Source organism: Mobula hypostoma, chromosome 10, assembly GCF_963921235.1.
Source record: "Mobula hypostoma chromosome 10, sMobHyp1.1, whole genome shotgun sequence".
NCBI lineage: Eukaryota > Metazoa > Chordata > Chondrichthyes > Myliobatiformes > Myliobatidae > Mobula > Mobula hypostoma.
In genome coordinates, this window is record NC_086106.1 from 8,404,806 (window position 1) to 8,430,525 (window position 25,720).

Sequence of the window (25,720 nt, forward strand, 5' to 3'; positions counted from 1 at the left end):
GCGAAAGGAAAGCCCGTTTCTTTGAATGAGGAGGACATTTTCTTCGCTCTGGAATGAAAAGCCTCACCCCGAGAGCAGAGGCGGTGGAGACGGAGGAATTGAGAGAAGGGGATGACGTTTTTTTCAAGTAACAGGGTGGGAAAGAGGTAGAATCCGTCGGTTTATAATAGACATCAGCACATAAGCTGTCTCCAGAGATAGAGACAGAGAGATGGTGAAAGGGGAGGGAGGTGCCGGAAACAGCCCGGGTAAATTTGAGGGCAGGGTGAAAGTTGGGAGGCTCAAACCTCCGCTGCCTTGCGGCCATACCCACTCACGGGGGAGGTTTCGGGAGTAAACCCCGAGGGAAATATACAGCATCTCGGTAACCTACTGGGAATCTATGGCATACCACCCCTTAAAGAGCCACAGCCATGCATCAAAAGTACATTGGAGCCCTGGGTAAACAGCCTAAAGGAATTTGAGCGACACACATCAAAGTTGCTGGTAAACGCAGCAGGCCAGGCAGCATCTCTAGGAATTTGACCTTTGTCCCATTTCCGGAGGAATCTGCAGTTCCCACGTTGGCTAGCCGGTTACTATCGAACGGGAAAGTCATCTTCCACCCCGATGGCGATCTTTCAACATTTTCTTTTAATCTCCCATGTAACTGGTGTCTCCCACAGAAGTCAAGGTATCCGATTTTTCGCATAAATTTTTTTTGGAACCTAACCCTTCGTTCGCCCGAATTTAGTCTACTGTGCATCCCTTCACTAATGTGCTGGCCGAGCTCCAACGTCCTTTGTGCTCGCCCCTCATCCCCGATGTTAACCTGGCCCCCTTTGTCCTGATGGGTCCGGCGCTCCGCAAACTCCCCGGGCTCAGATCGCCGTCAATCACGCTGCAGCCCCGCCCCTCCCCTCCCCCGGTACACTGCGCCTGCGCACTCCTATCCTCTGCGCCGGGCGGGAGACGTCATCGCGCAATGTTTACGTTTCTCCAGCCGGGGAGAGAGCACGGAGCCGGGAGGAGGAGGAGAATCGGGAAGAACCGGCGTCAGGGCTGAGCTCGGTCGGCCAGCCGTGCTCGCCGCTCGCCTCCAGTAAAGTGGCGAGCGCCCGCTCCCGAACGGGTGTCGTGCCCGCCCATCGATGTCCCGATCGGATACAGGCGGAAAGTCGCTGCAGGTACAAGTTGATTGACGTCGAAGGTAACCAATGGGAGGGGGACGTGCCAGCGGGGTAGGTTGAGGTTCAGGCTTGACACCAGCAAGTTAGGTTGAAGAGCACACCCCCCCCCCCCCAACACCACCATCAACAGGTTAGGTCGAGCCACTAGCAGGGTGAGTTGAGGTGAAGTCCCTCTCACCAGCAGGATAGGGAGCAGAAACAGGTGGGGATGGCTGGAAGAGACAGGTGGCATTGAAAGCTAGCATAAAATCGATGGGCCGAATGGTCCCCCTTGGTGTCTTGGCAAAGAATATGATGGGCAGCCCCACCAGCAGGTTATGGAGTGGTGAGTGGAGATGTTGGCTCACTGCTGGGTTCAGTCTGGACAGCTGGTGCTGCCTGCGCGCGTTTTGAATGCTCATGGTTATCCTGCGGGTTTCCTCCAGCTGCTCTGGTTTCCACCCACAACCCAGATGTGTCCAGACACTGGCCACTGTACAAAACAAAAGGAAGAAATACAGAGAAGCAACACAGAGAAAATGCTGGAGGAACTCAGCAGGCCGTGCAGCATCTACAGTGAAGGCTGAACAATCCAAGTTTTGGGCCGGCCGACACCCTTCTGCAGGACTGCTCTGGGTTTCCAGCGTCTGCGGATTTTCTCGTGTTAGAAACACGGAGAAAGTGCAAGGGAATAGACAAGGACCAGAGAGGGAGAGAGGCCCCAGAAAAGGATGGGGTGGTATATGGAGAGAAGAGAGAGGGAAGGATGAATATGCTCACAAGCACTGTAGGGTAGTGGTTAACACGGCACTTTACAGTACCGGATTCAATTCCTGCCGCTGCCGATGAGGAGTTTGTACGTTTTCCCCATGACCGCGTGGGTTTCCTCCCACATTCCAAAGATGTATCTGTTAGTAGATTAATTTGCCATTGTAAGTTGTCTCATTAAATCAGGCTCGTATTAAATCAGGGGATTGCTGGGTGGCGAGGCTCGAAGGGCCGGAAGGACCTATTTCGCACTGTATCTCAAAAAATAATATTCTGAAAGCTAAGCGCATACAGGTGGGAAAAGTAAAGAAATAATAATGAGTGAGATAGTGGGCTAGACATGGAGTGAGAGAATTGGAGGGAGAGATAGAAGGTGAGTCCGGAGCAGAGAACAGACGATGAAAGAGGGGAAAATATGAGATAAAAATCCAGCAAAGAGGGTGATACGGAGAGAGGGAATAACACTGGGAATGGGCTGATGGCTGTGGGAGCAGATGAGAAAGAGTCAGGGGCAAAAGCCTGAAGAGGAGAGAGGTGGGGAGAGAGAGAGAGAGACAGGGGTAGAAAGAAAGAGAGAGAGGCAGAGGTTTACCTGAGGGAGAGACAGTATTGAGAGGTAAAGGGGTTATGGTCAGCAGGCTACAGAGAGGAGTGAGTGAGAAGGAAGACAAGGAAAGAGTAGGGACACAGATAGAAAGAAAGAGAACACAAAATAAGGAAATAAATATGAGAAGTTGGGGCCAGAGATATGTTCATTTATTGAGATGCAGCATGGAACAGGGCCTCCGACCCTTCGAGCTACGCTACCCAGTAATCCCCGGATTTAATCCCTGCCTAATGACGCCACAATTTGCAATGAGCAATTAACCTACCAACTGGTACATCTTTGGAAGCTGGAGCACACGTCTAAAGATCAGAATCAGGTTTAATATCACTGGCATATGTCATGAAATTTGTTGTCTTTGCTGCAGCAGTACAATGCAATGCGTAAAATAGAAAAAGTATGGATTTCAATATATGTATATATGTAATAGTTAAATTAAATAAGCAGTGCAAAAATACAAATAAGGAATAATGAGATGGTGTTCGTTGGGTTCAATGTCCATTCAGAAATCTGATGGCAGAGGGGAAGAATCGCTGAGAGTGTGTGCCTTCAGGCTCCTGTACCTCCTCCATGATGGTATCAATGAGAAGAGGGCATGTCCTGGGTGATTGGGGGTGGGGGCTGTCCTTATTATTAAGGATTTTGAAAATATCCTGGATGCTGGGGAGGCCGGTGCCCATGATGGAGCTGACTGAGTTCACAACTTTCTGCAGCTTATTCCATTCCTGTGCAGAACCCCCCCCCCCAACGAGAGACTCAGGAAGATCAAGACAATTAGATAAAAATGCATGAATGAATGAACGAGAGACAATCCATTAGGGTGTAGTACAGTATACAAGAGGGATGGTGAAGGGATAAGAGAGCACCGCCCACTTCTCGACCTGGAACGGCCAGAGCGTAAACTGCTTTCTGGAAGTGATAAGCCCAAGAGAATAGTCAGAGAAACTGAGGGGAAGGAAGTTAATGCAGATGTATGAAAACACCAAATATCAGCAATACAAGGAGCAAATAAGGAAATGCAAGCTGCAAGTGTGGCAGAAAAGAAATTAACGTCAGCCATAAAAGTTGCTGGAGGTTGCAGGGAAAGAAGAACAACCCTAAAACACAGTCCGTACTTTCAACAGTTTGCAGAATTAAGATTTGAGTTAAAGATAAAGCCAAGTCAACTTTATTGTCATTTAACTAACTACATCTTCTAGGAGCGGTGCCTCAGAAAGGTGGTGTTCATCATTAAGGACCCCCACCACCGAGGGCATGCCCCCTTCTCATTGCTACCCTCAGGTAGGAGGTACAGAAGCCTGAAGGCACACACTCAGCGATTCAGGAACAGCTTCTTCCCCTCTGTCATCTGATTTCTAAATGGATGTTGAACACGTGAACACTGCCTCACTACTTATCTATGTTTTTGCACTGCTTATTTTAATTTAACTGCTTAATTTTTATACAGGCATCCGTTAGTCTCGCGAGGCCATGGATTTGCACCTTGGAAGGTTTCCAGGGCGCAGGCCTGGACAAGGTTGTATGGAAGACCAGCAGTTGCCCATGCTGCAAGTCTCCCCTCTCCACCGATGTTGTCCAAGGGAAGGGCATTAGGACCCATACAGCTTGGCACTGGTGACGTCGCAGAGCAATGTGTGGTTAAGTGCCTTGCTCAAGGACACAACACATTGCCTCAGCCAAGGCTCGAACTAGCGACCTTCAGATCACTAGACGAACACCTTAACCACTTGGCCACACGCCAACACACAACTATTTAATTTACATATATATACTGTCAATCATTTTTACTCTGTATTTATTACATTGTACTGCTGCTGCAAAGTTAACAAATTTCACGACATATGCCAGTGATATTAAACCTGATTCAGATTCTGACATGCATACCATCAGAAGAGACAATGTTTCTCCGGACCATGGTATAAAGCACAGTAATACACAGAACACACATATAAGGTAACTAAGGCATTCTTAAAGGAGGGAGGGCAAAGTATGAGAGGTTAAGGATTTGAAAAAGGGTTAAATATCCACACAGGAGTCAAGCTGTGTGACTACATGGTCTTATAGTGGTTGCTTATGGAACACATTTTCAGAGATAGAGGAGGTTTTCTGGGGATTGGAATCTCTCAAGCTTTCTTCAAGATTCCCCAACCTTGAGAATTCCCACAGTAACCATTAATTGCATTTCTCCTGAGGTGCAGCACTGGCATGAGTATTCTGGCATGTTGTGAGGAGCTCCTGGAAGTTTAGGGGCTTCTTAGAGAGAAGCAACTTCAGCACCATTATAGGAAGTAGCGATGCTAGAGAGAAGTCTAATTGAAAATTAGATTGTGGTGTGGTTAAAGCCATGTGTGCCCCATAACAACACTGTTTATCAGGAGGAAGTGAGTCAAAGCGAAGTTGTTGAAGCCAAAAACACTGAGCTGTGTGCTGGAGAATATCAGAATCAGGTGTAATATCTCCAGCATATGTTGTGAATTTTGTTAACTTTGCAGCAGCAGTACAATGCAATACATAATAACAGAGAGGCTGTGAATTACAGTAAGCAAACAGCTATGGAAATTGATGAACAGTTGACGTTTCAGACCAAGATCCTTCTTCAGGACTGAGACAGAAGGGGAAGACGCCAAAGTAAAAGGGTGGGTGGGAAGGAAAGGAGGCTTGTTAGAAGGTGAAGCCGGGTGGGTGGAAAAGGTCAAGGGCTGGAGAAGATGGAATCTGATAGGAGAGGAGAGTGCATCACAGGAGAAAGGAAAAGAGGAGGGGGCCCAGGTAAAAGGGATGGGCAGGTGAGAAGATGTAAAAAAAAAATAAGAGTCTGCAATTCTACCCACTGTGCCACACCTTTATAAAAGATAAGGATAGTCACTTGCACAGAGAAACATCAAAACTTACGAGAAATTCAACATTTGCATTGGCAACCAACGCAGTCCGAATATGTACTGGAGGCAACCTGAGACTTGCTTCTGTTGCCCACATCCCACTCACCCTTGCTAATATGTATGTCTTGCACCGTGAGAGGAAACAAGAGCACCTGGAGGAAATCCAAGCGTTCAACAGGAGAATACTGAAAAACTCTCCTACAGTGGCTGAAATGGAACCCCAACTGTTGTCAATGTAAACTGTTATGCTAACGTCAACGCTGCCTCGCTGCCCCTATCTTTATCTCACTGATGGATCTTTATCTTACTGACGAATCTCCATTATCTTTGGATCTGCTTCATTTAAAGATATCTTACATATTTTCAACGACTCTGTGTCCCTGCAGCTCTGTGGGGTAGAGAATTCCATAGATTCACGGCCCTCTGATAGAAGCAAGTTGTTCCTCAAGTCTGCTTCATTCTGAAACTAGTCCCCTACTTCCATATTCCCCCGTGAGGGTCACTCTCCGTCCAGGCCATGGAGGCCACGCACCATTCATGTCATGTTCTTTTCTCACTGCTGCCATTGGAAAAGAGGTACATGAGCTTTAGATCGAACACCACCAGGTTCAGGAGCAGTTATTACTCCTCAACCATCAGGCTCCCGAACCAGAGGGGCTAACGTCACTTACCTCAACGCTGAGCTGACTCCACAGCCAACAGATTTACTTCCAACACCCCTAAAAAACCATGTTCTCAGTATTATTTATTTACTTACTTATTATTATTATTATTATTTGTTATTTTGTATTTGCACAGTTTTGAAATCCTTGTTCAAAACTGACATTGTTGTTCGTCAGTTGTTGCTTGTGTGTAGTTTTTCATCGATCCTATTGTATTTCTTTGTTCTACTGTGAATACCTGCAAGAAAAGGAATCTCAGTATATGGTGACATGTACTACTTCGATAATAAATTTATTTTAATTGTAACTATTCCCTGTAGATGTGCATGTTTAAATGAGATTGCCTATCATTCTTCTAAGCTCCAGTGAATGCCCCGTCTGCTGAAAGTGCTGTCCAAAATTACCGCCTACCTGTTTCCTTCTGTCCAACATTTCTCCCCTACCTGGTTCCACCTCTCACCTACCTGCCTCTATCCCACTCCCTCCCCTCATCTGCATCTACATACTGGCGATCTTTCCTGTTCTCGACAAATCCTTTAGCAGGGTCTCAACCCAAAACACCGACGTACCCCTTTGGTTCCATAGCTGATGCTCGGCCTGCTGATTTCTTTCAGCATTTGTTTTTATTTTGGAAGGCAATGCTTGCATCCCAAGACCCAAACTTGCCTGCGTTGCCAACGTGGCAAGAATATCCTTCATTAACTAAAGGGAAAATGGCCGTATGGGAGTAGTGCCAGCAACACGCTGTGTGTTGAAGCAAGAATTCTCTTCTTTTGTACTCCTTCACACGTGCAACAAAGCAAACATTCTTTTTGAATTCTTCATCACTAGCTGTACCTGTGTGCTGACATCTGAATTTGATGCAGGTGAATATAGAGTCCTCTGGACAGATGCGTTCTGAAGATTCTTTCCATTTAGCCATTACACTGTTTTCCTGTTTTTCTAACCGAGGTGCACAGCCTTACTATTCCTCCCTGTGTATGCTTGTTTACCTCACCTCTCTGTACTCTTTGCATGCTCTATGTATCCTCCTTAGAACTTGTTTTTCCACTTACCTCTGCATCCACAGCAAATCTAGCTGTAAGTTCATTCCATTTATCTGTCATTAGTATATGTGGTTCTGCAAAATACTCCTAGGTCCATTTGAAGTTTCATCAAACCATCGTCAGTGGCCTCTCCCAGATCAATAGCCCTGGTGTGAGGCCTCAGATCCACTCAGTCAATTGCATAGTGCAGGCCACGTTGTCTCCACACCTGACACCAGAAGTGAGAACTAAATGCCTTGTTGACAGGTCAGGTGGAGAAAGGGGAAGATTTAAGGATGTTCCCCATGTCTCTTTGAAAAAAACAAATTGCACTATCTCCAATCCAGGGAACCTCTGGCCCATATGAACATTAGGAATGAAACTGAGATCCCTTCCACGTACTGGGAGCTCATCAGACTCCCTTATAAGGAAAGAGGGCACCACCCCACAAACCTCCAGCCCAGGTTCTCCACTGGTCACTGGCCCCATCAGCCGCCTCAGACCCTTCAAAACCAATGTGGTAGCAAGTCATCCTCGCTCTTCAGGGACTGCCTACCAAGATGAAGAGACAGTTGAGAACTTCCATGGATCTCCTTGGTTGCACCTTACCAGTCTGAAAATGGGCCATTTATCCTGAGACTCTTGTTTCTGACAGGTAACCAGCTATCCCTCCATGCTAAAGAAAACCTAACTCCGTAAATGCTTGACTAGGACCCTCTTACTGCCACTTTGCCAAATGCCTTGGGGAGATCAGATATGTTTCCAATGATTTACCCTGCTCTTTATATTCTCAATTAACTTCAAAAAGATTTGTTCACTGGGTTGATTCGTGCACCGGAAATATGACATGACATTAAAAAAAAGCAAATTTAGTAGGATGGGCAGTTCAGAAAATAGAGAGTTTATTATGTTTCAACGCACAAGATTCTGAGGGGCATTGACAAGGTAGATACTAAGAGTGGGGTGGGGTCGAATTTAAAGTTGGGCTTGTTGGTGGAAGGGAGAGGTAGGTTTTATAACACAGAATGAGACAGATGTATTAAGCACATCTAAGAGACACTTAGATAAACACGGATGAAAGAAAAAATGAGGGCTATATAGGAGGGAAGGGTTAGATTGATCTTGGAATAGATTAAAAACTCATTTGCAAAGTAAATAAAGAAAGCAAGGAGATATAACTTCAGAGTAAGAAGTCATTGATTTAAAATCAAAAGAAGAGGAATTTCTTCTCTTAGAAGATTTTGACTCTTTGAAGTTCTCTACCTGGACAGCTGTGGAAGCAGAGTCATTTAACATGTCCCAGCAGACACTGATAGACAGTTGAATCACAGCAGAGTTGAGGTGCAGGGAAAAGAGTGTGACAGCCAAGGTTGGATCAACCGTATTCTTATTAAATTGGAGAAATCTGGTTGGACCAGCTGACCTATTCCTGATTCTTATTTTCCCAAACTGAAGTCATCATTAAGGACATCTCTAATGTTGAGTTTACTGATAATTGTATGAAGGCTCAGACAGTGTAGGACCTGCCAGCAACGTGTTATTTCTTTAATTTTTCACATGAGAACATTCTCAAGACGAAGTTCCTCCACTGATAGTCATAGTCATATTTTAGTGATCCCGGGGGAAATTTGTTTTCATTACAGTTGCACCATAAATAATAAATAGTAATAGAACCATAAATAGTTAAATAGTAATATGTAAATTATGCCAGGAAATTATGAAATAAGTCCAGGACCAGCCTATCGGCTCAGGGTGTCTGAAGTTTGATGGCCATAGGCAGGAATGACTTCCTATGACGCTCTGTGTTGCATCTCGGTGGAATGAGTCTCTGGCTGAATGTACTCCTGTGCCCAACCAGTACATTATGTAGTGGATGGGAGACATTGTCCAAGATGGCATGCAACTTAGACAGCATCCTCTTTAAAATTATGAGGAGGATAGATAGAGTTGACATGGATAGGCTTTTTTCCATTGAGAGTGGGGGAGATTCAAACAAGAGGACATGAGTGGAGAGTTAAAGGGCAAAATTTAGGTGTAACATGAGGGGGGAACTTCTTTACTCAGAGAGTGGTAGCTGTGTGGAACGAGCTTCCAGCAGAAGTGGTTGAGGCAGATTTGACGTTGTCATTTAAAGTTCAATTGGATAGATATATGGACAGGAAAGGAATGGAGGGTTATGGGCTGAGTGCAGGTTGGTGGGACCAGGTGAGAGTAAGAGTTCGGCATGGGCTAGAAGGGCCGAGATGGCCTGTTTTCGTGGTGTAATTGTTATATGGTTATATGGTTATATGTAGTGGATGGGAGACATTGATCAAAATGGCATGCAACTTAGCATCGAATCGATAGAAGTGTATAGGTGATAAGAAGTAGAGATAGAGCGGACTGTCAGCAATTTTTCTCCCCAGGGTAGAAATAGCTAATAAGAGAGGGAATAAGTTTAAGGTGATTTGAAGAAGCATGGTGGGATATGACAAAGGTAGTTTTATTGACACAGAAAACAATGGTGATAGAGCAGATACATTTGGAACATATGAGAGACTCTTAGATAGGTATATGGAAGAAAAAAAAATAGAGGGTTGTGGCTGAGTAGGAGAGAAGGGTTTGATCATGGTCTATGTTTATATAGGTCAGCCCAACATTGCCGGCCAAAGGACCTGTACTATGTTGTTCTAATGCAAAATTAATGATCAATAATCAAATATTAGTCACTGTCTTTGGAAGCAATGTCCACGATTCTACCATCTTTTGCAAAGTGTTTCCAGAGGTGGTGGTGGAGGCAGATACATTGGGGGATTTAAAGAAACTCTCAGGTAGGCACATGGATGATAGAAACATGGAGGGCTATGTGGCAGGGAAGGGTTAGATTGATCTTGGAGTAGGTTAAAAGGTCAGCACAACATTGTGGGCTGTAGGGCCTGTACTGTGTGGGACTGTTCTATGTTCTAACATGCCTTATGCCATCCACATGGTTCTGGTATCTGTGGCCACTAGCAATGAAGAAGTCCAATACGGTACAATTGTGCCAATGCTGCTTTCTTCAAGTTTATAGCGTAATCACACTGTCTAGCATCTTCTCCTGCGGTGAAAGCTGGACCATTCACCTTTAAAACCCTTCCACCAATAATCCACTGCTTTGCCGATGAGGAATATCTGTGGAATTCTCTGCCCCATGAAGACGTGGAGGCTACCTCATTAAGTATACTTAAGACAAGATTGGATAGATTTTTGGATAGTAGAGGAATTAAGGGTTGTGGGGGAAAGCCAGGTAGGTGGCGATGAGTCCGTGGTCAAATCAGCCATGACCTTAAAGAATGGTGGAGCAGGCTTGATGGGCCAGATGGCCGACTCCTGCTCCTATTTCTTATGTTTAATAAACTCCAACGTATAGGCCACATTGTCACCCTCACATAGTTCTCCTCCTTCAGACCACCCAACCCCCCCCATTTCCTGAAGCTCTGAAGAAATGACACAAAGAGACACACAAGGTCACCCTCCACCATGGAGGTATTGAAATCAAAGAGTGGAAGAGCTAGCTGCTAATTGTTTGTCATGGTGTCCCCTGGTTCTTCAAGGTGTATGCCCTTCCACGGGCCCAACAGCCTGATGCTGTAGTGGAATAGGTCTGTGGAAGAAGGAGAGTGGAACTGACCCAGGATGAAGAACTCTTTTTCCAAGCAATCACTTAACCCCATTACCAAAGAATGCCAGCCTCCAGAATCAGACATTCAGACAAGTGTAGATTTACCAATCATCTCCGATTCCTGAGTGACCATGACCATTTGCTGGCTCCCTGGAACAGGCCACAGATCCCATAGCAAACATATTGGTGTTTGTCTACACTTTATTCCCTTGGCTTTGTTATTGGCTCCTCCAATGTTGAATGATGATACGTGGCTCAGTCTGATGTTGAGCAATTTATGTTGGCATCTGGTTCAAGATTTGGGCATCTGATGTTGGATGATGGGGAAAGTGTCTATTCATTGTTGGACGTGGCCCTTTCTTGAGCTTGCATGTGTGGGGGAGGTGTGAGACCCTCTCTGGGTTTGGGGTTATATAGCACAGAAACAGATCCTTTGACCCAACTTGCCCATCTTCACCAAGATGCTCATCTATGTGCCTGCACTTGGTCTATATTCTCCTAAATCTTTTCCATCCACATATCTCTTCAAATGACTTTTAGCCACCGTGATTATACCACCTCCTCTGACAGATTGTTCCAAATACCCACTATCCTGTAAGGGAAAAACTTGTATATGTTAGATGGGTTTTGTAGTTGGGTCTGTTGAATTGGGGGCTGAGGGTAGTTCTCTCTGTGTTTAGGGTGGGGCAGGGGTCCTTAAGGTTTTAAAAGGAAGGGTAGGGACTCCTTTTGGTTTGACTGGGTGGGGGGACATTCTCTGTTTGTTCATCATTCTGGGTTTGGAAGATCAGGTGTGAGCACCACCCCTCAGTGGATTTTGGAGATTGGGGATTTGGGTATGGGCTGAGAGCTGGTTGTGTAACCGGATTTTGGGCATTGGGTGGGATCTCTCTGGGATTGGGTTGTTGGGAGAGAGACAATGTGGGTCTGAAACGTAAAAGAACTCTTTCAGAAGTAGCTTTGATCTTTGTTTGTTCAGGTCCATATGCAACGTAAAGAAAGTAGAAGAATGGTGGGAGCGCTGGAACCCCTTGGTGCCCTCTCCCGCTGGTACCTGTATGCCATCCATGGGTACTTCTGTGAGGTGATGTTTACAGCTGCTTGGGAGTTTGTCATCAATTTTAACTGGAAGTTCCCAGGAGTTACCAGTGTGTGGGCTCTGTTCATCTATGGCACGTGCATCATGGTGGTGGAGCGAATGTACCTGTCTCTCAAAGACCGATGCCCCGGTTTAGTGAGATGCCTCATCTACACCCTCTGGACCTACATCTGGGAATTCTCAACGGGATACATCCTGCGCCAGTTCAACGCCTGTCCCTGGGATTACTCCCAGTTCGACTATGACTTCATGGGGTTGGTTACACTGGAGTATGCGGTCCCCTGGTTCTGCGCTTCTGTCCTTGTGGAAAAGCTGGTGATCAGGAACACCCTGCGTTTGAGGTTTGATGAAAATGGGGAGCCACGATCTCCTGACATTGCCCCGGCCACACTGTGGGACCACTTGAAGCTCAGGAAAGAAAAGTAGAGACCAATCTGTAATCCATTTGAAGCGTTCCAGAAATGGACAAAAGAAAACAGACATTTAACAAGAGCTGTGTTTTTTTTTGTACTACTTCTTGTCAGAAATAGCTTTTTCTTTACAATGCTCCTCTGTATGAATGATTCTTTCTGTGTGGTGTCCACACTTCCAGTGCATGCACTGATATTGACAGGTACTTAATCATCGCACACCGTGGATCAAGCCAGGAGAACGACAGAAAACCTATTATTTATGCTAACTCATTTCCTAAAACCTCCCATTCCTCACTAACCAGTCTCTGTTCTGAAAATTCACTCTGCTTTTACCTGATTGGTTACTCTTACAAGATAGTTATGGACATGTGACTAGGTCACACATAATACCATTTTATTTCTTTACATAATGCACCCAATTTGTTCCAGAGTGGAATTGAGGGCACACATCATTTGATATTTGGGTTGGAGCTCCCTCTGCAGACAACATAAGATGTGATTAAAAATGGGGTATTATGTATGTTTGGATCTTGGACTTGTGCCCAATTGTTGTCCAAGGTTTCTCTCAGTTCCATGTCTTAATGAAACATTTCTGCATGCTGCAATAAAACCCATCATGATTCTGCTGGCATGCTTTTTCTAGGATTTGCTCTTAGTCTCCTGAAAGCACTGGTCTCAATTGATACATGGTCCGCAAATGCTGATGTACTTGGGTTGGGTTTCATGCACACCGACTCCCATACAGGTGCCATGGACAATTCCGTATTGTATCTCATGGACATATATTATAGTTGGGGTACAGGACCTATAAACCCTGGCTTGCACTGAGGTACGGGTTCAATAAGACAATAGGCCATAAGATTGAGGAGCAGGATTAGACTATTTGGCCGATCGAGTCTGCTTCGTCATTTCATCAGGGCCGGTCCTATTTTCGTCTCAGCCCCAATCTCCTGCCTTTTCCCCGTATCCCTTCATGCCCTTGCCAATCAAGAATCTATCAACCTCTGCCTTAAATATACCTAATCACTTGGACTCTACAGCTGCCTGTGGCAACAAATTCCACAGATTCACCACTCCCTGGCTAAAGAAATTCCTCCTCATCCCCGTTCTAAAAGGACGTTCCTCTATCCTGAGGCAAGTCCTTGACTCTTAGCCTTAGTCATACTTTATTGATCCCAGGGGAAATTGGTTTTCGTTACAGTTGCACCATAAATAATTAAATAGTAATAAAACCATAAATAATTAAATAATAATATGTAAATTATGCCAGGAAATAAGTCCAGGACCAGCCTATTGGCTCAGGGCGTCTGACCCTCCAAGGGAGGAGTTGTAAAGTTTGATGGCCACAGGCAGGAATGACTTCCTATGACGCTCTGAGTTGCATCTCGCTGGAATGAGTCTCTGGCTGAATGTACTCCTGTGCCCAACCAGTACATTATGTAGTGGATGGGAGACATTGTCCAAGATGGCATGCAACTTAGACAGCATCCTCTTTTCAGACACCACCGTCAGAGAGTCCAGTTCTATCCCCACAACATCACTGGCCTTACGAATAAGTTTGTTGATTCTGTTGGTGTCTGCTACCCTCAGCCTGCTGCCCCAGCACACAACAGCAAACATGATTGCACTGGCCACCACAGGAAACATCCTCTCCACATCCACTCTACAGACCATTCAATATTTGATAGGATTCAATCTGGTCACCCCTAGTTCTTCTGAATTCTAGTGAATACAGGCCCAGAGCTATCAAAAGCATTTCATATGAAGCCGTTCAATCCTGGAATCATTTTCGTGACCTTCCCGTGGACACAGATTCTGATTCTTGCTTGGGTAGTGCTTGGCATAGACAATGGTTCTAACTGGGGTAATACATCGTAAAGATAAAGACTCTCACTGTGATATAGGTCCCAGAGACCCTGGTTCACACTGAGCCGTAAGTCCACAGATTCTGACTTGTCACAAGGGGTAATGAATCATGTAGGCATTTATTCCTTCTGGGATGCAGGTTTCACAGGCACTAACTCTTACTGGAATACAGATTCCTCTGATACTGACTGAGAAGACGAAGCCTGGGCCAGAACAGATGTAATCATATTGAATGGTTGGGCATGCTCGAGTAGTCAAGTGGAGTACTCTAATACCAGCTCCAACGGGAACCCACCACCAAGCACAACTTTCCCTCCCCCTCCCCCACTTTCTGCAGGGATCGCCCCCTACGCGACTCCTTCGTCCATTCGTCCCTTCCCACTGATCTCCCTCCTGGCACTTACCCTTGCAAGCGAAACAAGTGCTACACCTGCCCCTACACCTCCTCCCTCACGACCATTCCGGCCTCTAAACAATCCTTCCAAGCAAAGTGACACTTCACCTGTGAGTCTGTGGAGTCTGTGTTTGGTGCTCTTGGTGTGCCATCCAGTATATCGGTGAAACCCGGCGTGCGTTGGGAGACTGCATCGCCAAGCACCTACACTCCATCTGCCAGAAAAAGCCGGATCTCCCAGTGGCAACCCATTTTAATTCCACTTCTCATTCCCATTCCGATATATCTATCCATGGCCTCCTCCACTGTCGTGATGAGGCCACATTTAGGTTGGAGGATAACGCCTTATATTCTGTTTGGGTAGCCTCCAACCTGATGGCGTGAGCATTGATTTCATGAACTTCTGGTAATGCTCTCCATCCAACCCCCTCTCCTTCACCAATTCCCACCTCCTTTTCTGTCTCTCACCTTATTTCCTTGCCCGTCCATCGCCTTCCTCTGGTGCTCCTCCCCTCTTTCGTGGCCTTCTGCCTTTCACCAATCAACTTCCCAGCTCTTTACTTCATCCCTACCCCTTCAGGTTTCACTATCACCTTGTGTTTCTCTCTCCCCTCTCCCGCCTTTTAAATCTACTCAGCTTTTTTTCTCCAGTCCTGACGAGTTCTTTCAGCGTTTTGTGTGTAATGCTGCTAATATAGTTTTAATTGGAGTACAAGGTTCAGTGGGGTTCGGGTCTTACAAATGCAGAAGCATGTGTGTCAGGATGTAAAGATTAGCTTGATTCGTCATATGTACATCATGTGGGAGGAAACCAGAGCACCTGGAGGAAACCCACACAGTCATAGGGAGAATGTACAAACTCCTGACAAAAGAGTGGTAGGAATTGAACCCCAATCTTACAGCTTGTGAGAACAAAGTCAATGGAGAGAGTCTAAAGCTAGTAGATACAGAAGAGGTTTATTTAACAAAAACAAGCAGCCGGTATCATATTGAGACCCTTTCCGAGGAAGAGGCCTGCTTAACCCAACATTACATGACATTTTGCATGCAAAGGACAATTCTACATTTACAATGAATCTACAATGCTTCCTTTGAATTACATGCAACTTTCAGACCCTTCGTTGCACCCACACTACAGACAATGTTAATCAACATTGTCTGTTTTTATCCCCCAATTAACTGCTGTTCACAGCTCCAGGAACCTATTGTCCAGAGCTGCATTTTAGATTTAATTTACAGTCCACGTTCAGGTTTAAAAATTGGTGGCTGAAAATAGTTGCTGAAGTTAATATTTTGCTGTACACCCTAAGTTCAGAATATGCCCAAACACAAACGCTGTAAAGTACGCTGTACAGATTTTGAGTCACACTGGGGTGCAGATGCTTAGGCAATGGCTCTCGCTGGGGTATCCAGAGATACTTGTGTTATTGAGATCTCTCAGGGTTTCACGTACCAGCAAGCCTCAGGCCAGAAGAAGCAGATTGTTATATTTGGACAGGAAGAGTCATTGCAAAGAGCCTGGACAAAATGTTCCAACTATCTGAAGAGGACTGAAAAACCAATGTTACATTCTTGTTAAAAAAAAAAGGCACAGCAATATGACCACAAGACGTAGGAGCAGAATTAGGCCATTCAGCCCATCGAGTGTGCACTGCTATTCCATCATGGCTGATTTATAATCTCTCTCAATCCTTTTCTCCATGTAACTGTTGATGACCTTACTAATCGAAAACCTCTGCTTTAAATATTCCCAATGACTTGGCCTCCACAGCTCTCTGTGGCAAAGAATTCCAGATTCACCACCCTCCACTAAAGAAATTCCTCTTCATCTCTGTTCTAAAGGGACATCCTTGTATTCTGAGCCTGTGCCCAGAGCCATCAAACGCTCTCAAACATTAACCCTTAATTCCTGTTATCACTGTCATGCACTCTCCAATGTCAGCACATTCAACCTAATAATTGCAGAGCAGTTGTGCAGGAAGGAACATTAAGCAGGATTATTCCAGAATTTGCCTAAGAATGGACTGAATGGGGAAAACCTATTTGATTGAGTCAATGAGGTAAGTGTTTGTGATGTGCATGAGTGAATTTCCCAAAGCAAATTCAAGTTAATAAAAAAATCTTCATATCACTTTTGATTTTTATACTCTTTACCATTGTTCTGTGTCCCCAGTTCCTCAGTTCATCAAAAGCAGTAGTTTCTTTGTATATATGCTCAGTGGCCACTTTATTAGGTACAGTCTGTGCAAAAGTTGTAAACATACTGTAAAGTGCAAATACTTTCAAAAACAATGAAATGAAAAGTTTCTAAATATCAAAACATTTACTATAGAGAGCAGTAAACAGTAAAAGGCACCAAATCAAATCAATATTTGGTGTGACAACCCTTTGCTTTTAAAACTGCATAAATTCTCTTTGGTACACTGTCGTGCAGTTTTATAAGAAAATTGGCTGGTCGGTTGCTCCAAGCATCTTGGAGAACTTGCCACAGTTCCGCAGACTTCGGCTGTCTTGCTTGCACCTGTCTCTCCAGGTAATCCCAGCTTTGATGATGTTGAGATCAGGGTTTTGTGGAGGTCATACCATCTGAAACCACATTAAAAAAAAACCAAGGGTGCTTATGACTTTTGCACAGTAATGTACATCTGCCCATTAATGCAAATATGCAATCAACCAATCATGTAGCAGTAATTCAATGCATAAAAGCTTGCCAGACATGGTCAAGGGGTTCAGTGTCGTTTGGACCAAGTACCAGAATGGAAAAGAAATGTGATCTAAGTGACTTTGCACATCGAATGATTGTTGGTGCCAGAAGCAGTGGGTTGTGCATCTCAAAAGCTGCTGATCTCCTGGGATTTTCACGCACAACAGTCTCTGGAGTTTGCAAAGCAACTGGAGCCTATGAAAAATGAGAAAACATCCAGTGAGCGGTAGTTGTGCTGACAAAAATGCCTTGTTAATTAGAGAGATCAGAGGACAATGGCCAGACTGGTTCAAGCTGAGAAGGAAGGTGACCCTCACTGAAATAACCACACGTTACAACATTGGTGTGCAGAAAAGCATCTCTGAATGCACAACACGTTGAACCTTGAAGTGGGTGGGCAAAAGACCACACTGGGTTCTACTCCTGTACCTACTAAAGTGACCACCGAGTTATGTAGTCCATGATATAGCTTTAACATCAAGATGGAGGACCATGGAATAACAGGGATAGAAAATTAGTGAAATGTTGTTTTTCAAACTAGAGAGGTGTCCCCAGGGTTTGATACAATGCCATAAGCAAAAGAGCTCAATTTCTAAACATACACAAGACGCAAAGTTGTGATGTGTGGCAAACTGTGTGGAAACCAGTTGAAGACCAAGAAGATTAAGGCAGGCTCGTACAAGTATCAAATCTTGTTAAGAATGGAAAGAGGGAACATTTCTAAGGGAGATCAAGACCAGATAATTTATCTAACTAATGCATCCAGCCTTTCTCAAACCACTTTCAAATATTAGCCCATTTATCTTCTCCTTCTTTTGCTGAGACTCGAAAGTTCGAAGTAAATTTATTAACCAAGTACATACATGTCACCATATACAACCCAAAGATTTATTTTCTTGCAGGTAATTACAGTAATTACAAACAACAAAATAGAATCAATGACAAACTGCTCCCAACATGACGGATAACAACCAATGAGCAAAAAAAACCTATCAAACTGTGTAAATACAAAAGGAAAGAAAAAAAATTAACAATAAATAAGTAATATCAAGATGACGAGTTATTGACAGTGTGTCCAAAGATTGGGGAACAGTCTGTGCTGAGATGAATGAAGTTACCTCCTCTGGTTCAAGAGCCTGATGGCTAAGGGGTAATAACTGTTCCTTAACCTGATGGTGTGGGTCCTGAGGCTCCTGTACCTTCATGGCAGCAGTGAGAATAAAGCATAGCCTTGAACGTGGGGTTCTTGATGATGGATGTTGTTTTCTGCGACAGTGCTCCATATAGATGTGCTCGGTATAGGTTTTACCCGTGATAGACTAGGCCTTATACACTACTTTTTGTAGGCTTTTCTATACAAGGCATTGGCCACGATGCAACCAGTTAATATACTCTCCGCCATATATCTATAGAAGTTTGTCAAAGTTTTAGATGACATACTGAATCTTTGCAAACTTCTAAGAAAGTAAAGGTGCTGCCATACTGTGTTTGTAATGGCACCTACGTGCTGGACCTAGGACAGATCCTCTGAAATGATGACACCAAATAATTTAAAATTGCAGCCCCCCCCCCACCCCACCCATGAGGATTGGCTCATCGACCTCCAATTTTCCTCCTCCTGACATCAATAATCATCTCCTTGGTCTTGCTGACTTTGAGTGAGAGTTTGTTGTTGGAGCACCACTCAGCCACGTTTTCAATCTCCCTTCTATATGCTGATTCATCACAATCTTTGATTCGGACAACAGTGGTGTTGTGGCAAACTTAAATATGGCATTGGAGCTGTGCTTAGCCTCACAGCCCCTATAAGGCGAGCAGAGCAGGGGGCTAAGCACGCGTACCTGTAGTGGATCTGTGCTGAGGGAGATTGTGGAGGAGATGCTGTGGCCAATTGGAACTGACTGGGATCTGCAAGAGAGGAAATCGAGGATCTAGTTGCATGAGGAGGTATTTGGACCAAGGCCTTGAAGCTCATTGATCTGTTTTGAGGGGATGATCGTATCGAATGCCAAGCTGTAGTCAATGACGAGTATCCAGAGGTTTCATGATTGAGTGAAGAGCCAATGAGATGGCATCTGCTGTTGAGTTGTTGTGACTGTAGCCAAACTTGAGTGAATCCAAACTACTTTCCAGACAGGAGTTGATATGTTTCATCACCACCCTCTCAAAGCATTACATCACTATGGATGTGAGTGCTAGTGGGTGTTTGTCATTGAGTCAAGTTACCATGTTCTTCTTAGGCACTGGTATAATTGAAGCCTGGTCATGCACTTTGGTGGTCGAAATAAATGTACTCACTATTATCTGAATGGGGAGAAAATCCAGGAATCTGAGATGCAAAGAGACTTTGAGTCCTCGTGCAGAACGCCCTGAAGGTTAACTTGCAGGTTGAGTAGGTGATGAGGAAGGCAAATGTCATGCCAGCATTCATTTCAAGAGGTCAAGAATACAACAGGAGGGATGCGATGCTGAGGCTTTATAAGGCACTGATGAGGCCTCACCTTGAGTATTGTGAACAGTTTTGGACCCCTCATCTTAGAAAAGGAGTGCTGGCATTGGAGAGGGTCCAGAGGAAGTTCATAAGGATGCTTCCAGGAATGAAAGGGTTATCATACGAAGAGCTAGTAAGAGATTTGAAAGTGGGAGGGGGAGGGGGAGATCCAAAATGATAGGAGAAGACAGGAGGGGGAGGGATGGAGCCAAGAGCTGGACAGTTGATTGGCAAAAGGGATATCAGAGGATCATGGGACAGGAGGTCTGGGGAGAAAGAAAAGTGGGGTGAGGGAACCCAGAGGATGGGCAGGGGGTATAGTCAGAGGGACAGAGGGAGAAAAAGGAGAGAGAGAAAAAGAATGTGTTTATATAAATAAATAACGGATGGGGTACGAGGGGGAGGTGGGGCATTAGCGGAAGTTTGAGAAGTCAATGTTCATGCTATCAAGGGCCATTCAGGGCCCCAGACAGTCCTTCCAGGTAAGGCGACACTTCACCTGTCAGTCGGCTGGGGTGATATACTGCGTCCGGTGCTCCCGATGTGGCCTCCTATATAGATAGTAAGGGGGTCAGATAGGCGATTCTGTGGACGCAGTCCAGAGACCCGGATGGTAGTTTGCCTCCCTGGTGCCAGGGTCCGGGATATTTCTGATCGTGTCCAAGATATCCTGAAGTGGGAGGGTGAGGAGCCAGAGGTCGTGGTACATATAGGTACCAATGACATAGGTAGGAAAAGGGATGAGGTCCTGAAAGGAGAATATAGGGAGCTAGGAAGGGAGTTGAGAAAAAGGACCGCAAAGGTAGCAATCTCGGGATTACTGCCTGTGCCACGCGACAGTGAGAGTAGGAATGCGATGAGGAGGAGGATAAATGCGTGGCTGAGGGATTGGAGCAGGGGGCAGGGATTCGAGTTTTTGGATCATTGGGACCTCTTTTGGTGCAGGCGTGGCCTGTACAAAAAAGACGGGTTACACTTGAATCCTAGGGGGACCAATATCCTGGCAGGGAGATTAGTGGGCGCTACTGAGTTGACTTTAAACTAGAATGGTTGGGGGGTGGGAATCAAATTAAAGAGGCTAGGCGTGAGGAGGTTAGTTCACAACAGAGGGATGGGAACCAGTGCAGAGAGACAGAGGGGTGTAAAATGAGGGTAGAAGCAAAAAGTACAAAGGAGAAAAGTAAAAGTGGCAGGCCGACAAATCCAGGGCAAGCATTAAAAAGGGCCACTTTTCAACATAATTGTATAAGGGCTAAGAGAGTTGTAAAAGAGCGCCTGAAGGCTTTATGTGTCAATGCAAGGAGCATTCGTAATAAGGTGGATGAATTGAAAGTGCAGATTGTTATTAATGATTATGATATAGTTGGGATCACAGAGACATGGCTCCAGGGTGACCAGGGATGGGAGCTCAACGTTCAGGGATATTCAATATTCAGGAGGGATAGACATGAAGGAAGGGGAGGTGGGGTGGCGTTGCTGGTTAAAGAAGAAATTAACGCAATAGAAAGAAAGGACATAAGCGGGAAGATGTGGAATTGATATGGGTAGAGCTGCGTAACACTAAGGGGCAGAAGACGCTGGTGGGAGTTGTGTACAGGCCACCTAACAGTAGTAGTGAGGTCGGAGATGGTATTAAACAGGAAATTAGAAATGTGTGCAATAAAGGAACAGCAGTTATAATGGGTGACTTCAATCTACATGTAGATTGGGTGAACCAAATTGGTAAAGGTGCTGAGGAAGAGGATTTCTTGGAATGTATGCGGGATGGTTTTTTGAACCAACATGTCGAGGAACCAACTAGAGAGCAGGCTATTCTAGACTGGGTATTGAGCAATGAGGAAGAGTTAATTAGCAATCTTGTCGTAAGAGGCCCCTTGGGTAAGAGTGACCATAATATGGTGGAATTCTTCATTAAGATGGAGAGTGACATAGTTAATTCAGAAACAAAGGTTCTGAACTTAAAGAGGGTTAACTTTGAAGGTATGAGACGTGAATTAGCTAAGATAGACTGGCAAATGACACTTAAAGGATTGACGGTGGATATGCAATGGCAAGCATTTAAAGGTTGCATGGATGAACTACAATAATTGTTCATCCCAGTTTGGCAAAAAAATAAATCAAGGAAGGTAGTGCACCCGTGGCTGACAAGAGAAATTAGGGATAGTATCAATTCCAAAGAAGAAGCATACAAATTAGCCAGAGAAAGTGGCTCACCTGAGGACTGGGAGAAATTCAGAGTTCAGCAGAGGAGGACAAAAGGCTTAATTAGGAAGGGGAAAAAAGATTATGAGAGAAAACTGGCAGGGAACATAAAAACGGACTGTAAAAGCTTTTATAGATATGTAAAAAGGAAAAGACTGGTAAAAACAAATGTAGGTCCCCTGCAGACAGAAACAGGTGAATTGATTATGGGGAGCAAGGACATGGCAGACCAATTGAATAATTACTTTGGTTCTGTCTTCACTAAGGAGGACATAAATAATCTTCCAGAAATAGTAGGGGACAGCGGGTCCAGTGAGATGGAGGAACTGAACGAAGTACATGTTAGTAGGGAAGTGGTGTTAGGTAAATTGAAGGGATTGAAGGCAGATAAATCCCCAGGGCCAGATGGTCTGCATCCTAGAGTGCTTAAGGAAGTAGCCCAAGAAATAGTGGATGCATTAGTGATAATTTTTCAAAACTCGTTAGATTCTGGACTAGTTCCTGAGGATTGGAGGGTGGCTAATGTAACTCCACTTTTTAAAAAAGGAGGGAGAGAGAAACCGGGGAATTATAGACCGGTTAGCCTAACGTCGGTGGTGGGGAAACTGCTGGAGTCAGTTATCAAGGATGTGATAACAGCACATTTGGAAAGCAGTGAAATGATCAGACAAAGTCAGCATGGATTTGTGAAAGGAAAATCATGTCTGACGAATCTCATAGAATTTTTTGAGGATGTAACTAGTAGAGTGGATAGGGGAGAACCAGTGGATGTGGTATATTTGGATTTTCAAAAAGCTTTTGACAAGGTCCCAGACAGGATTCTACATCCCATTCCTATTCCGATATGTCTATCCACGGCCTCCTCTACTGTAAAGATGAAGCCACACTCAGGTTGGAGGAACAACACCTTATATTCTGTCTGGGTAGCTTCCAACCTGATGGCATGAACATTGACTTCTCAAACTTCCACTAATGCCCCACCTCCCCCTCATACCCCATCTATTATTTATTTATATACACACATTCTTTTTCTCCCTCTGTCTCCCTCACTATACCCCTTGTCCATCCTCTGGGTTCCCCCCCCCCTTTCTTTCTCCCTAGGCATCCTGTCCCATGATCCTCTCATATCCCTTTTGCCAATCAACTGTCCAGCTCTTGGCTCCATCCCTCCCCCTCCTGTCTTCTCCTATCATTTCGGATCACCCCTCCCTCTCAAATCTCTTACTAGCTCTTCTTTCAGTTAGTCCTGACGAAGGGTCTCGGCCTGAAACGTCGACTGTGCCTCTTCCCAGAGATGCTGCCTGGCCTGCTGCGTTCACCAGCAACTTTTATGTGTGTTGCTAAGAACTAAGACCTCCAGGGTTCTCCTTAACAACTTTTGATGCAGTCAGATCTACCATGCATACAAGTTGTTGGTGCATTTGTTTCATAACTGATGACCTCTTTTATGTAATAAAGTAGCCACTGAGTGTATGCTTGTGGTCTTCTGCTACATAGCTCATCCACTTCACATCAAGGTTTGATATGTTGTGCATTCGGAGATGCTCTTTGCAACACCACTCTTGTAAAGTGTGGTTATTTGAGTTACTGTCGCCTTTCTGTCAGCTTGAACCAGTCTGGTCATTCTCCTCTGACCTCTCTCATTAGCAAGACTGCTGCTCAGTGGCCGTTACTTTTGTTTTTCGCACCATTCTCTAAACTCTTGAGACTATTGTGCGTGAAAATCCCAGGACAGTCGCAGCTTCTGAGATACTCAAACAACCCCATCTGGCACCAGCAATCATTCCACAGTCAAAGTCACTTAGATCGCATTTCTTCCCCATTCTGATGTTTGGTCTGAACAACAACTGAACCTCTTGACCATGTCTGCATGCGTTAATGCATTATGTTGCTGCCACGTGATTGGTTGATTGGATATTTGCATTAACAGGCAGGTGTACAAGTGTACTTAACCTCGTGGCCACTGAGTACCTAATATCCAGACCCTATAGAGCAGAGCCTCATCATTGGAATCAGATAGCATCCTCAGTGGAGGGAGGAGCCTATATCTTGGGAAACAGGTGTCCATATCCCAAAACCCCATTACTTGAGGAGGCTAAACTTGGCCTGGAGTTCTGGCAGTGATAGTTTTCATCAGCATAATTTGCCCAAATTTCCCCAAACAAGCCCAAAGAATTTTGTACAATAAAATGGCCTTATATCCTTTTATGTCTACTGCTACACTGACAGGAATACACAAATCCAGACAAAGACATTTCCTGCAATTTAACACCAGGATGCTGACAGCTACTGGACAGAATATGTGATTAAAATGCTTATTTTTGTGATTAAACCCATATCCAGCCATTATTCATTCCTCCTAAATATAGTATTGAGTTTAAAGAAGGGAAATGTATTTATAAAAAACTTTTTTATTGTTTGATTTGCTGAGTTTTGTTCACCTATTGCTTGCAATCCCTGGTCCAGTGGTTACCCAACTTTTGAGCTCAATCTCTGACCCTGTACTTAAACCACATACCGTTCCCACCCCCACCACCAAGTGTTGTTCTTGAGGACTTGGAGTTTCACACACTTGCTCCCATTGTAGTGGTCCCACACTCCCACACATTGCTCTCTCACATTGGGCTCTTAGTATCCATTGCCCAAACACAGTTAGATCTCACATTGGAATGCATGTGGTCTCACTGTGCATTGGCCCTCAAAATAGAGATCTACTAGACCCTACAGAGCAGAACCTGTGTCACTGGTATCAGATAGCACCCTCAGCGGAGGCAGGAGCCTTTGTCTTGGGAAACAGGTGCCCATGACCCTGAACCCCATTACTTGGGGAGGCTAAATGGACATGCACCCAACGAGTGTCCATATCCTGGCACAGCGGCCATGTTTAACAGTAACAGGTTCTTCACTTGCCCTAGACTCTGCTCTGCACAGTCCAAAGGTCCGAAAGCCGAGCTTGCAAATGCTCTGATTACATTGATGGCGGGCCATTAACATAGGTCAACGTTAAGTGAAAAGGCAGGAAGTTGGTTTTCTGGTGCCAGTTGAATTCTTGCATTATGCAGAGGAGAAGGAAGAAGGCAGCCATCGCGGCAAGGAGCAGAAAGAGAACGAGGATAGCGAGCAGACTGTACAGAAGAAGAAAGCATCTACGGGATCCATACTTCTTCATGGAAGCTCCAGATTGTAGAGGTAGTCTGGAAAACACAAGACAGCAATGTTACCCTGTGGAGCAAGGTGTAAATAACAGGAAGCTACTTAGCAATGGTGGCTGTGCTTGTCAGAAATAACCCAGACTAATCCCACCTTAAAGCGCCATATCTGTGATTCTGAAGGTCATTATGCTTCGAGTCATCATTATTTTGTGCCTTGTCGTATGACGGGAGCGATCATAGTTTTGACCATAATTGTTCTTGACAAACTTTTATACAGAAGTGGTTTCTCTTGGGCAAGATGGGTGGCCTCAGTTATTATTAATGCTCTTCAGAGATTGCCTGGCATCAGCGGTCCCATAACCAGGACTTATGATCTGCACCGGCTGCTCGTTTGGCCGTTCACCACCTGCTCTCATAGCTTCACGTGACTCTGATCAGCGGGGTTAAGCAGGTGCTACATCTTGCTCAGGGCTGACCTGCAGGCTAGTGGAGGGATGGAGTACCCTGTCCCTCCTTTGGTAGAGATGTATCTTCACCCTATCCTCTGTCTTATTTGGCCCAGGAGCCATCAATCTTCAGGTACACACCCAAAAACTGTTTAAACATCATGCAGCTTTCTGCCTATGGGAGGATTTCAATTCACTTTATCCATTCATCAACTCCTTTGAATTTC

General features: G+C 44.9%; 2 protein-coding genes across 4 annotated transcripts in view; one reads left to right on the forward strand and one right to left on the reverse strand.

Moving 5' to 3' along the window:
* The first annotated feature begins 951 nt into the window (after positions 1 to 951).
* Positions 952 to 12,886, forward strand: LOC134352633 (transmembrane protein 229B-like). 2 transcript variants are annotated; one of them, XM_063059953.1, is made up of 2 exons: positions 952 to 1,189; positions 11,706 to 12,886. In XM_063059953.1, the coding sequence occupies exon 2, from the start codon at positions 11,712 to 11,714 to the stop codon at positions 12,249 to 12,251; it is 540 nt and encodes a 179-aa protein (XP_062916023.1). In that variant the 5' UTR covers positions 952 to 1,189; positions 11,706 to 11,711; the 3' UTR covers positions 12,252 to 12,886. The 2 variants fall into 2 exon arrangements, with proteins under 2 accessions (XP_062916023.1, XP_062916022.1); XM_063059952.1 differs by having other exon boundaries at positions 952 to 1,166; positions 11,706 to 12,881.
* Positions 12,887 to 16,944: 4,058 nt separating this feature from the next.
* The window catches only part of si:ch211-137a8.2 (uncharacterized protein LOC777613 homolog), a 68,446-nt gene continuing 59,670 nt past the window's right edge, over positions 16,945 to 25,720 (reverse strand). The window contains exon 12 of one of the 2 annotated variants that reach the window (XM_063059950.1): positions 16,945 to 17,397. In XM_063059950.1, coding sequence (XP_062916020.1) covers positions 17,151 to 17,397 — 247 coding nt within the window. In that variant the 3' untranslated portion in view covers positions 16,945 to 17,150. Of the gene's footprint in view, positions 17,398 to 23,106; positions 25,090 to 25,720 lie in introns of those variants that run through there. The other variant, XM_063059949.1, reaches the window with a different exon arrangement.